The sequence below is a fragment of the Sycon ciliatum genome, chromosome 5, assembly GCF_964019385.1.
Source record: "Sycon ciliatum chromosome 5, ocSycCili1.1, whole genome shotgun sequence".
Lineage (NCBI taxonomy): Eukaryota > Metazoa > Porifera > Calcarea > Leucosolenida > Sycettidae > Sycon > Sycon ciliatum.
The window spans coordinates 4659148-4673585 of NC_088647.1; the positions used below are offsets into that span (position 1 = coordinate 4659148).

Here is a 14438-nt window from a genome sequence, read left to right on the forward strand (position 1 = left end):
GGCACAGAGCTCTCCTCAGGTTCTCACCACCACCACCATCAGTTCGCGCCTGGTCGATGCATGGTTGGCGGCATCCGGCATAGCAGGCTGGTACATCAAGGAGTGCATGGCACAAAGCAGATGACACAGCAACGACATAGCTCGATTGCGACGTACGTTTCGTCCCCGCTGGACTCATCAGGCAATCTTCTTCTTGGATGTCTTCACACGGAGCTTGACTCGGGAGAATGAATTTGAAGACACCACTGCAGCTGTACTTATGGTTGATAAATATGGTGAGAAGGAGAGCTCTGTGCCAGAACTTTGCAGCCTAGAGAGCGTGTGTGGGCAGGCGTGTGTTTACCGCCATATTGCCAGGTGTGTCTTTACCACCATATTTATCAACCATAAGTACAGCTGCAGTGGTGTCTTCAAATTCATTCTCCCGAGTCAAGCTCCGTGTGAAGACATCCAAGAAGAAGATTGCCTGATGAGTCCAGCGGGGACGAAACGTACGTCGCAATCGAGCTATGTCGTTGCTGTGTCATCTGCTATGTGCCATGCACTCCTTGATGTACCAGCCTGCTATGCCGGATTATTATTATTATTATTATTATTTTTTCTTATTTTGTTAGGGATTTCCCAACAGGCAATGTTGCCTTTTTACTGGGAACCCTAAATGAGACTTTGTGTGATGCCGCCAACCATGCATCGACCAGGCGCGAACTGATGGTGGTGGTGGTGAGAAGGAGAGCTCTGTGCCAGAACTTTGCAGCCTAGAGACCGTGTGTGGGCAGGCGTGTGTTTACCGCCATATTGCCAGGTGTGTCTTTACCACCATATTTATCAACCATAAGTACAGCTGCAGTGGTGTCTTCAAATTCATTCTCCCGAGGTTTATTGTACTCTTGCTTGTAGTAGTAGTAGTAGTCTGTACATTTGCATGCACTATAAAAAAAAAACATTTTGCGGTCGGGTGAAAAAAGACGGTGGGTCTGGTGACCCGAAACAACGATGGCTTCGGTAGATGATACTACTTTTACTAGATCTAACATAAATTATCAGTATTTAAGGGGGTTCGGGACAGTTAGCCCTAAAAATTTAATTTCAACATCAGCCCAATCTGACATCAGGTTTGAATAGGTACAGCCTTATATTTTCGCTTAGTAACATCAGTTTTTCAATTGCCCGAATAGGTCTTGCCAAAAACACAATTTTCCTTGATGACACAAAATAACACAAAATCCCAAAATTGATGAGAAATCGTCCATAACATCAGTTAGGACAAAAAATATGACATAAAATTTTACAGACTGTTCGAGGTATTGACTAAGATGATATCAACACCGAAAAATGTACACTTTGGTTGACGATGGGATCCAGGTCATCATTTCCTGGAGAAGAACAAAAAGACGCAAAAAATGAAACTTTGAATATTTTTTGCAGCTTATTTTTGAGTTTGCCCCATATGTGGATACTTCAAACACGTTCTATAAGTGGGTTGGAACAGGTTTACCGCGGCGAAAATAGGGGTCACCGTGCATATTCTGGAGAAAAATCCAAAAAACTGTCAAAATTTGCCTAAAATTGGTAAATTCACGTATCTATATTGCTTGTACTTCTCTGCTGCTGCTTTGGTCATAACTTATTGGATTTTTGGCTGTTAGGTGTTGCATAAACTCACTAGAGCCCTCGGCATTCAGAACAATACAATGATGGAATAGCTGAACTAGTAAATTTGCCGGAAAACCCTGGGTGCACGCATTATCGATAGGTACTTTTCTCCATGATTACTCTCCTGTTGGCACTTGGTTGTGATACGTGTACATGTAGCTATGATAGCGCTTAGCACTGCCCCATATCAAACTACAATGAAAGCTGACATGTTGGAACGAATCAGACAACATTGAGTCCTCTTGTTCTTCAACTATGCGAGCTAGAATGTGATCCCACACTGGCAAAAATGATGGTATTTTACGGTGCGCACAAACAAGTGAAGCACTGTGCCACAGGGCGTTCCTTACAGTTGGGTTGCTGCTGGTTCTTCGCTAGGTGTTCAGCCACCACTAATATAATCTTCCTTGAGACTGTCACCCGCTTCTTACCTCCGACTTGCTCCTTCATCAGTCTGGAAATGGCTGGCTCACCACTTCGTTTGTAGGACAAGACAAAGTGCTTCATCACCAACCCACTGGCAGCTGCCCGCACTGCAACTGATTTAGAGAAGCACGTTGCTTGGACCAACGGTTGAAGGGTGGCCAGCCGCTTTTGCTGATGTTCTGCAAACTCCATCGCCGAACATGCTGATGCAAAAGTGACAGAGTGCTACAGGATACTGGCATCAGGGCGAGCTTCGACAATTTCAGCTAGGGCCGCAACATCCGCAACAGCATCATGAGCAGCGAACTCATTCCCAACGATGAACTATAAATCAATCTGAGGCTATAGCTTGGGAGCTCCGGTATCGCGGTTTAGGGATCAGAGTGTTCACCAATCACAAAAATGCACACCATCGACACACACATCCGTGCACACATACACACACACACACACACGCACACGCACACACACATGCATGCTCTCACATGCAATAGAACACACGCGCGCGTACACACACACATACATTCACGCACGTGTGCGTACCCACCCATATGCATGTGCACACTCATGTGCATGAGTGGAGATGCCCGCATACACATGTAACACCAACATGCCCTGGGAGCGGTCATGCACGTGTGTATAGTATGTGTGCGAGGGCACGTCCACATGAGAGAGGCGCATATGCATGTGCATGTTCATACATGCGTATGGTGCACACATGCACAAACATGCAGGTCTATGCAAACACACAGACGCTCGCGGCCGCCGCGCATACAGTGTGCTCATACATTTCCATAGCCATAGGGTGGCAATGACTCCCAAATATCATGAGTAAATCTTATGAGATTGAAAAACGCACTTACCCAAAGCAGCTTTGGTGTTGCTTGTGGAAGCACGGGGGCCAGGGTGTTGAGCAGTTACAGGGCTATCTGTATCTATAAATTCTCCATCCCACACTGCTGACACGGAATGACAAGTACGCTGCCCAGGTCGTACCTCTTCTCTTCAACGCAAGCAATGAGCGCCAGAGGTTTGCCACATCCAGGATTCTGGCACGCAGACAATCCCACAGCCAGATACCTGAGATGAACGATTCGTCGACCGTGAAGAGGGGCACTGAACGACCTCTTCGCGGGAGTCGAATCCAGCGGCGTTAGTGATGGAGATCGCCCTTTCCGTTTTTCAGGAACTCGATCGATCGTTTGAGTTTGCGAAGCGTCCCCCTCCTCGGCTTCTTGCATCGTCCAGTACGCAGAATGAGAGGCCGCGTCGTGGGTGACGGATTACTCTCCCGCGTCTTCATCTCCACGACACGTCGGCAGGAGAACCGAGCTATCCAAAAACCGCCAATGTCAAAACAAATCCGCAAGTCCACTAGTGGCTGAGCTTCTTCCTCAAATCTTGTCTCGACTCGAGCACTGCGAAGTCATGGTCAAACCATTTTCTGTGCATGATCGCGTCCCATTTTTCCACTCCGAAAGGCATTATTTTTCGAAAAAAATTCGGAAATCCAACATGGCGCTAACCGTCGCGAACCTCCTTAGGGTGCGTTTGGTTGGTACGATCTAGAACAGGATCGAACAGCTGGTGCACATGGAGCAGCCTCATGCCAACCAAACGCTACTCCAGAAACAGAGCACATTTTTGTGGAAAAATGTGCCAAACTTGGTGCATTCTTCAAAATGTGTATGGGTCACCATGGTCACTTTGTACGGTACGACGAGTCCAACCCAAAAGCGTATGCACGTGATCATTTGGGACCAAAATCGATGTTCCCGCCAGGTTTCACTGTGAAAAAGTGAAACTGCTCGGTCTGCTCCGGCCTCGATGCCGGAGCAAGCAGAACATGTTCTGGCCGACCCAGAACAGGTGCAGTCCCAACCAAACGCGCTGTTCTGGTGAATCCTGTTCTAGTTCGTACCAACCAAACGCGCCCTTAATACCATCAAGAGTTCATAACCCCTGGGGGTTATGAACTCTTGATACCATGGTTCCATGGCACAGACTCAGTTGTGGCATGTATGTGTTACCATGGTTACTGGCAATAATACTACTCAGCTTGTCGTCTTGGTACTGTACTAACGTTACAACCATGCTTATTTAGTTATTGTAGAAGTAGGACACAATTACTTCAGGCTATTTACTAAGTTTTCACTAGCGATATAGTGTTGAAGTGATTCTTGCACCCTAAAAATAAAATGCTTGATTACTTGTAGTTCCGGCATATTTGCCAGGTCCCCAGGCTAAACGTTACTCCCTGGACCATGTAGAGGCGACGGTTTCAAATAGGAAATAGGTTGCAAACCGGAACGGACTCAATATTCACTTTCTCTCTTGGTATTTTGATTAGAAAACATATGTCACAGTGAGACTACGATGTGTTATACTCCGAGCCAAAATTTCATGGCTCTGCGATGACCAGAAGCGCCATATCAAGCAGGTGAGTTTTTGACGTGTTGCTTCGCACTGCGACTTGAGTTTTACGACTTTCGAAAAATCAACTTCTTGTCGCAGGTAAACAGCGGCTCGCCTCTCGACAATAAAGCACCGCATACCAATCAAAACTAATGGAAGCACACACAAGGCTTATTGTTACTCTGTACTGGCCGTCGTGGAGCGATAGCAATTACCTAATTTCAGACCCAGAGTGAATTTGACGGGCACTCTAAAACGTGTCCGGTTTGGAGCCACCTCTGATTTGAACTTTTTTGAAGCGAAAAATTGGGCAACTTGGAGGCAATGGGTCAACACAAAGGAGTGGCTCAGTTCGATTGACTCTGGCCCCAGAGCAAACTTCAACATGCCAGTTTCCTTCCACAAACATATTTCGAGTGAAAAATCAACGTTGATGATCGTTTTGGGTCTATACAAATTTGGCTGTCAAAACGTTCCGGTATCGAGCCGTCTCCTCTACATGTACATACGTACCCTGGCCCCAGGAGTACAGCAGTAACATACATGATTGTATCTTGAACAGCATTCAGTTTACCGGGAGGGGGTAGATCTACCAGCCAAACCAGGGCACCCTGGGTAGGCCTCCGCGGAATATGCTCGTATTTTTACCGATAATTCCTTCGAGCATTGCTCAAAATTTCGACCGATTATTCCCGTAATTCCACCATTAATTCTCACAATAATGCTTTTTTTCTTCCCTTTTTTTGCAGATACCGTACCGCATACGGGTTTTTTTGCCACTTGTACGTGCAAAAAAAATCACGGTTCGCGTGAAACTCGGCTGGAAGCTTTTTTTCTTTCTTTTTTGAAATACCGGGCGATCAACTTCAGGATCACAAGCTTTTTGGTACAAATCAGGGTGTTATAAATGGAAAAAATTGAAAAAAGGGGGGCATTGCTCAAATTTTACCGATTATTCCACAAAAATTGCCAATAATTCCCGTTTTAAAAATCACACCGATAATTCCCGAAATTATGCCGGCACATTCCGCGGAGGCCTAACCCTGGGCACATCGATAGCGGTGTAGGGTGTTAGCAAGAGTACATATCCCCCCAGAGTGTGCAACGCCTGATCCAGCTCTGCATAGGGTCTTGGTCGAGTGTAATCGGACCGTTGCGTCATAATACCATACACATCTGAGGGGAACCCGGCCGGGGAGTCGCGGGTACACTCGGATCAAAAAGAACGGTGCCGTGCCTCGAGACCGGGCTTGCGCTGGTGTGAAGTGTACGCATGACATCAGAAGATCCAACTACGCTTGACCAAGACCCTATGCAGAGCTGGATCAGGCGTTGCACACTCTGGGGGGTTATGTACTCTTGATAACATGTACTCTTGGCGTTAGGAGTCTTTAACAGTTACAGGGTGTTCAACGGTGCGATACTGATCCGCTGAAACTCACATGCATCAATCACACGCACTCCACATTATTTTGGCAATGCTTGCGTACCTTGCGCAGTGACCGACACAGGTACGCGATGTATTCCTTCAAAGTACTGAGCACCTCTGGCCTGGGTGCCGTTATGGATATAGAAGCGCCTGCTGCATCTACAGCAATATAATGGCATAGCAAACCCGGCCTCAGATGCAGATTCGCAGCAAGCAAGTTGGCGACACAGCACATACCAAAAATGCATGGGATGCGAGGCATCACGTGACAGTGTATTGGACAGACAGTGTGATGAATATCTCAAGGTGAATGGGTGGAACTAGGAATGGTTCGTTTGCGAAATAATGAATAATGAATATGAATAGTAGGCGATGGCTTTAGCCAAAAATATCAGGGAACTGCCAAATGCTATACAGTGACCGGAAAAGGTTAGCTAACTGCTGCATAACCATTCATAGACAAACGATAACAAAATAATTCTAAAACAATACAAAACCGACAACAGGCATTGCCAGGCGACAACCAGATAACTACACAATGCACGTGACTACTGGTAATCATGGTACTATTGGTAGCTAGATGAAACCTACTTGACTGCATGGGTGATAACAGGATTACGCGTGTCACGGCTCAGGCCTTTGTGCCGACGAGTGCCATGGTGTTGGAGATGAGCGAAACGACTTGGATGTCCTGCTGGAAGCCAGCTGCGTGGAACCAGCCTCTCAGTCCGTCCATCGTCAGTGTCAGGTGGTTAGTATGCTGGTGGTCGCACGTTGCTTTCGTCAACTCGGCACCCAGCTCCCAGAGCTGACCGGCTTCGGTAGAGGTATCCCCACAGATCGTGTCTTCAATGACCATGAATACACCACCCGGGGAAAGAGCATCGTACGCCTTCTGCACCACCTTCAGGCCCTGCTCTTCGCTCTCAAAGCCGTGCATGACATTAGCAATGATGACAACATCAACAGGCGTTGGCAGATCATCCTTGAAGCAGTCACCGCCAACCAGACGAACTCGGTCAGCCACATCGGCGCCCATCTCAGCCATCCGCTTCTCGGCACAAGGGAGCATGCGGGGCAGATCAAAGTTGGTGCAGTTCAGATTCTTGTAGCGACGGCACAGGATACGGGAGAGCTGTGCAGTGCCTCCGCCAATATCCACCACATTCGTAAACCGAGAGAAGTCGAACTTCTCAACCAGAATGTTGAAAGCAATACGCATGAAGCCCTCAAACATATTGTACAGGTCGGACCATTCGCTGATTTCTTCAGCTGACGCCTCGTCTTTGTCATTGGCATCATGGCAATTGCGCACTTCCGACGAGCTCTTGTCCGTGCTGCACCCGTGGCTGTGGTCGTGTTCACCTTCATGTGAATCGTGTTCCTGCTCATGCGTATGCTGCACAGTGCCCGTCTTCACTAAATCAGTCAACTGTGTCCAGGCATCCATCTCTGTTTTCGTCTCCTTTACCATCATCTCCATGAACGCACAGGACGAGGAGTCGGTGCCGCAAATGATACTATCTGCACCCTCAGTGTTCATGTACAGCGGCACAGCGGTGGTGCCATCCCCGGTGTCCTGCACACTGCGCACCAGGAAGCCATCGCCTACCAGAATCTCCAGCAGAGAGGCGAGAGTCTTGCTGTTCTGTGCACCGCATTTAACTGCGATGTCCGCAGCACTCATTGGCTTGCCCCGTGTCACCTTAAACAAGCCAAGGTCCATTGCAGTTCTGAAGACGTGCGTCTTCTTGAATGCGTTCAGTGTGTCGAACACTTTGCAAAAAGTGGTGATTTCTGCGGACAAAGGCTTCGCAGATTCTGAAGTCGAAGCCATACTGAAGTAAATTATTTGTCCCACGTACTACAACAATGTTTGAGGAGTTTTCTCAAGAGAAATATCGCCCACAGATCGATAAGGACTGCTGCTCCAAGCTTAGAATCGGAGTACTTATACTAGTTATAGTCCGATCGAGCCCAGTGAGTCAGAGTAGAGGGGAGTGAGCTGGCGAAAACCGGCTGGAACAGGGAACAGTGGAAGCGAAAGCAAGTCGAAAGAATGACTGAGCTACCTCTTGCACGACTCGTACGATCGTCGTTTACCATGTAATGCCTACGTCTTCGACTTCGAGCTTCATAATCCATGGCCCGTTTTGCGCATTTTGATATTGGCATGTGAAACTTTCTATGACGTCACTGTCAATATCGACATACGCGTGGGTGTTTTGTTTTACTCGGCTCGTGCCATACTACTTACTAGCAGCTGGGTTGAACAGGAGTTGTTTGTGCGCAAGATTTCTATCTGACAAGGTCATGGTATGGGGGAGATATGGAGAAAATGTGTAGTCTGTAGTTTGCTGGCTGGAATCCGCTGGATCGCTGCGTCACTCACTGCTCAGCTCAAGTACAAGGAGGTTGATGTCGTAATCTCGATTATTGAATATTGCCAATCTGGCACATTTTCCGTCCATTATACTTGGACCAAAAGTAGACTACAGTGCACTCTTGCCGTCTTGGTTCGACAGTAACTAGCTACAACCGGTTTTTCGCGAGATGCTGCCTGCCATCAGCAGCTGTTTCTACCCGTCGCGGTCTGTCGACTCCAGACTAACCCATTCCGAACTAACTTCGGGAAATAAAACTGTCTTGTGAATGAGCGCGCGATGTAATGACTGGGCCCGGTGACTAGCAAGCCAATCTGAACACAACCACCTGGATGCGGCTCTGCAGGACTCCATAATAATGTTGAACAGCCAGTCGGTGGGATGGTGCCAGATGCATGCTGTTGTTGCCCGCTATCTACATGACGCATGTACTACGTACTGTCATGTCTGTCTAGAGAGACTCGCTAGCGCTCTAGTCTACAATGGTCTAGAGGCACAGCTACAGTAGGACAGCTAGCTACAGACTTGTGAAGTTGTGTGCACGTGTGAATCAAAATGGATTGTGGCTGAACAATAAAATCACCAGCGGTTTTGGTCCTGCATAGTGGACTGGCAATCATCAAGGACGGAGCCAGTCGCACGCTGCAACAAGAAGCAGAACCGTACAGAACTTCAGAAGCCGCGTTTGCACACTCATGCTTTGAAACGCAATGACCAGAATGAGATGACGTAGCAGAAACACTGCGGCTGTACGTTTCAATCAAGACTAAAACTCAGCTACTGCAAATGTGTAAACAAATCAAATCAAACTTAGAAGTTGCATGCGACGCGTTGGAACAACCAACGTCAAAATCAAATCAGTTGCCATAAAGCAGGCCCGCCAAAAGGCGGGCGAAGTTGGTCCGGGGGATCTCTCCCGGGCATTTTTTTAATAATCCGGTCAGAAATAGCCGGAATTTGGCCCTTTCACAAGTTTTCAGAGCCCACTCACAGTACAGGGAGTAATTTTGCATGGACATCATCAATGTACATGTATATCTACAATGTATGGCTTACTATGGGTGCATGAACATGTACAAATTATGTATGCATGATCGATAATAATCATGTACCCAGAATTATTTTCTCCCCGGTTTTAGGCGAATCCCAGGGGTGACCTGATCCAGAGTTGGGGCCCCCGGGCCTCTGCCCGCGCATCACAGCTTACATGTATAAAATAATATTATGCAACAAACACTGTATTGCAGTCAGACCTTGCTTATCCGGTCCTCTTTTATCCGGATCCCTCGCCATCCGGAAGAAAATAGCTGGTTACAGATTTACAGCGTACGTGATGCATCCAACATAATCGGTGTTCAGTTATCCGGTTCCCTCGCCTATCCGGATATTTTCGTGTGAAACGGATGTGTGCGGTTAAGCGAGGTCTGACTGTATATGAAAGGAATTCGGGTGGCCCTTCTTCAGACATTGTATTATGTTGGTGTCTGTCCTAGCCAGGCCTGGAGAAGTACAGTCCGTGTGGCCAAAGAAAATGAAGAAATCAAACCCATTTGCCAAACTGAGTAGCGGCTCCAAGCCTCATCATGCTGCCCTGGCATCGGTTTTTGGAACGTGCATGACGTAATGGAAAAGGAAACGAGGCGTTACTTTTGACTCACGGCTCGGATTTCTTTGGCCACGGATGTAGCTAGTAGTGGTCTCATGTATGGCTCGGGTCTTGAGCCATGGCCGATTGCTACCCATTCACAGCTACCATTCCATCGATCGCTTCAAGTTCTTTTTTGAATACCTGGCTTGCCCAGGATATAAGTTGTACATTGAGATACATACAGGTTAAGTCCACTTGCAATACAGAAAAAACTAGTAGTCTACGCCACATGAATGTGACATGTTTGGAAAAGAAACTTATGAAATAGGTGGCATGCAAGGAAATGGCACATGTCAGTAAGAGATAGATGGCATGGTTGCGGTGGAAACTTGCTGAGGCGTTCAATAGAGACAGTTACGGTGGAGAAAAACTCATCCATTCAGTGAAAAAATTCTTGATGCACGGCCCGGGAGTTGGCTGAAGAAAAAAAGGCCAAATCAGAATGGCATAGGTGATAAGATTGAACATAGGACGGCCAGGTAAAATACTCTATCAGCACCAGCAATCAGCAAATTGACAGCTATTGAAATGAGAGCAAGTACAAGAACTGCACCAAATTTCTAAAGAGGTTATCAAATATGATACGGATGTAACACTATTCGGAAATGCTACAATGTAACATAAGCATAAGCGAAAGAAAGTAGATCAAGCCTTTGTGGCAATAACAGCCTGCATGCTGCCAACAAGGGGAATCACTTGAGGCTGTCGATGGAATCCGGCTGCCTTGAGCCACCCCGATAAGCCGTCCAGTGTGAGCATGGTGTGATGATGTTTGTGTCCTTGGTCAGCCGAGGCAATCATTACATCCATACTCAGCTGCCAGAGCAAGGCGGACTCATTCGAGTGATCCGGATTGATGATGTCCTCGATCACGATAAACACACCGCCCGGAGAAAGTGCATCATGTGCTTTCTGCACGAGCTGGCTTCTCAGCTCATCGTTGTCAAAGCCGTGCATGACGTTAGCGATAATGACAGCATCAACAGGCGTTGGCAGATCATCCTTGAAGCAGTCACCGCCAACCAGACGAACTCGGTCAGCCACATCGGCGCCAATTTCAGCCATCCGCTTCTCGGCACAAGGGAGCATGCGCGGCAGATCAAAGTTGGTGCAGTTGAGATTCTTGTAGCGACGGCACAGGATACGGGAGAGCTGTGCAGTGCCTCCGCCAATATCCACAACGTGAGTGAATCTGGAAAAGTCGAACTTCTCGGCAACTACGTTGAAACCAATTCGCATGAACCCTTCAAACATTTCGTACAATTTGGACCATTCCTCTTCTTCCTCGGTTGTTGCTTTATCATTGTCATCCACAGCATGACAGTTGCGGACCTTTTTCTTTTCTTCACCATGCTCCGCTCCGTCATCAGCCGTGCTCTTGTGCCCGTGGCTGTGGGAATGCTGCTGCGGCTTTTCCTTTACTGCACCCGTCTTCAAGATCTCCGTCAAATTAGCCCATCGCGCCATCTCAGCCTGTGTCTCGCCCAGCATAGTTCCCAGGTGGGCTGCATAGTTTGGCAGCGCCTCGTCGCCTAGTAGAAGATCTGCGCCGGGGTTGTTTTCGTAAAGTATTACCGCTTCCTCGCCTTCTCCCCGTGTGCAGCGTTTAAGGATGCCTTCGGCCGCTAGCAAATCCAAGAGCGCGATCAGCTTTGTGCTATCGTGAACCTCGCACCTAGCACCAATGTCATGTGCGCTCCGCGCTGCTCCATGCACAGCCTTGAAGACACCCAGCTCAATTGCACTCCGGAACGCGTGCGTTTTCTTGAATGTGTTCATCAGCTCGATGATTTTCTCATACACAGTTACCTCGGCGACCGTAGGCGGAACACTTTCCGGGGCAATTACGCTCGACGTTGAAGCCATATTGAAAAAACAGTCGATCGGAGGTAAATTATGAGGTAGTTTAGGAATAGAGATACACCGTTGGGTCCGGACAGCTACAGTAAGTAGCTGCAGCTTAACTCGGATTAGAGAATTGATTTACTAGTAGAATTCTTTTCGCTGCAAGTAGTTTCGCTGGATGCTTCAGACCTTGATTTCTAGTAGTAGTAGAGTAGCCGCTATTGACTTGATTTCTTCTCAGAGAGGACGACTGTTTCTGATTTTCAAAGCTATCTGCCACCAATTATATACCATGCAGACTCTTACACTACCAAGGAGGGTCGGGCGGCCGTCTTCATTCATCTACCACCTGGTGTACCCGTGATGCCGGAGAAGGCGATCCGGATTGCCTTTTTTCATTGACCTGAACTGCTGAAGAGTCCAGCTAGTCGCACGTGGAGATAACGTCATTGCATATTTACATGACGTAAATACCGATTTTTCACGGTGTTGTGTGTATTTTTGGAAACCCAAACCGAAGTGGTGAGCCCTGGCCACTGCTTGAATGATACGTGTACCATGGTGTACCTAACTAACTTACATCATACCATAGTCGACTAGTCATTGCTCTCCAGGTACAGGTTGCGACATCAGCAACCTCAATCGTTGTTGATTTGGGAATTAATTGGGAGGGGAAACCAGGCCGATACCTACAAGTACCTGCGTGGTGCAGTACAATGTAACACCAAACATAACGACGTAACTCGTTGCGTGATGAAGATGACGATGATCTCGATGAAGCGTGCGATGTCATGATTCATATCAATTAATAGGTTTATAATGCTTGTGGCTCAATGTAGCTGAACCATCGGACCTTATTTGTCAGCTTGGATCACGTGATCCATCCAGCTGCCGCGCGTGCGGCAAACAGCCCAAATAGCGCTAACTCTGGCCTGCGAGCGTTTGCTGCGACTAGCGCGCTAGCGCTCGTGACATACACAAACGCGCTAGCCAGAATGCTTTGACTTTGATGGCTTTCAGCTTCTATTTTTTGAAAAGTAGCGCGCTCAGACCAGCTCGCTCACTCTTTTCCTCTTCCATTTTTTAGGGCAATTGTTTTGTTTGATAGACGAAGCTTAGGGTCTCTTTGGGTTTGCAACCCTTACCCTCCTGGAAAAAATCATAGTTGCTAGACTGCGACACTTCAGACCAGGTACTATTAGAGCCGCTAATGGACGACGAGCTATTTTCCGCTATCCGGAGCTCAAGCATTTGAGCCGCTAAATGGACGAGACTCCTAGGGTAAAGGATGCAGAGAATGAGGAGAAAACACTCGTATGGAGCAGGGAGTAGGTATTGTACTACTTCCTGGTATGGAGCACTGAGAAGCGGTAAGTCTTAGGGCAATTCTTAGCCAGTAATTACTTTCTCGCCATAATTATGTTCTCGTTTTTCGTGTCTTCTGTAATGCCAGTACACTAGCAGTACGACTACACTGTAGGCGAGAGTGCATAAGCCAGAGTGTGCAGCTCTCCATCTATGCAGCATAAACAAATTAATGACAAATTTCCTTTGCCTAAGGGCTGGGTTCCACTGCCGCTCCGCCGCACATCATCCACGGCATGAAACGTCATCATTACGAGCTGGTCCAGCGAGGCCGCGGCTCATCACCAGCTTTCGCTTCGCTGCTTGATACAAAAAAATGCAAGCCGCGGTCACGGCTTGCATTGTTTTCCGCACTTAATTGTTTTATTCGGGGGAATTTTAATTCGTTGCACAGGCCAGAACAAGAGGATTTTTTTGGATTTCACGCGCGCGCAGGCAGGCTAAATGTCATCAAAAAACGTCGAGCACGACCGCGGTACCGTGAATGGCGAGTGTCACTGGAACCACGCCACTCTGCTGCATGCAGCCAAGTACCGTGGAGCAGCGGAGCTGCGGAGCCGCAGTGGAACCCGGCCCTAACCAAACTTATAGCAATTTGAAAATGTTTGACAATTTTTCATAAAAAAACTTGACAACATTGTTCTTCTGTAGAGTGCCGCTGGCAACTCCATCAATGAGCGCAGGGATAAAGTTTAGAAACCCTTCGAGCGAGAACGTGTTTTCAAAAAGGAAGCACAAATATGCCGCGTAACTTCCCCTCTAGTATGGCCCCATCAAAGCCATTCGCTGACTACTTACCAGTAAAATGGGGTTGGACGGTTGTCAGATTAGCTGACATGTTTTCTGCCAACACAACCATAAGCAGTTGTCAACTCTCAAGACTAAAAGAGCTTGCGAAGAAAGTGAGAAACCTTGGCTATGAAAGCACATGAAGTGTCAGAACATAATCGAGCAAACTTGGACCTAGATTACCAGTGTCTGCTCCAGAGCCAGGTCAGTGACCCTGTTTGTGAGTACTTGACCTTTTGGAAAAAGAACACTGGGTTACCTGCGACCCGGTCGGAAGTCCTGTCGAGTACTATACTTTTTTATACTTCGAGGGTATACCGCCACTGACAGGCTGCATACGCGTGCAGATGCGCGCGGCCAGAGTGCCCAGTGCGAGTACGTTCATACATGTACATGTACAATCATGTACATCAGGAAGTCGAAGTAAGTTTACGACTCCCTGACACACAGTAGCCGCACTTGAACGCATCTGGCCCTGGCCCAG

General features: G+C 47.6%; 2 protein-coding genes across 2 annotated transcripts; both read right to left on the reverse strand.

Moving 5' to 3' along the window:
- Window positions 1-6554: 6554 nt before the first annotated feature.
- On the reverse strand, window positions 6555-7760 carry LOC135816535 (tetracenomycin polyketide synthesis 8-O-methyl transferase TcmO-like). Its single transcript, XM_065329731.1, has one exon. The coding sequence runs from the start codon at window positions 7758-7760 to the stop codon at window positions 6555-6557; it is 1206 nt and encodes a 401-aa protein (XP_065185803.1).
- Window positions 7761-10067: 2307 nt separating this feature from the next.
- Window positions 10068-12201, reverse strand: LOC135817271 (tetracenomycin polyketide synthesis 8-O-methyl transferase TcmO-like). Its single transcript, XM_065330419.1, has one exon. It carries the CDS (start codon window positions 11819-11821, stop codon window positions 10601-10603), a length of 1221 nt encoding a protein of 406 aa, XP_065186491.1. The 5' UTR covers window positions 11822-12201; the 3' UTR covers window positions 10068-10600.
- Window positions 12202-14438: the final 2237 nt, after the last annotated feature.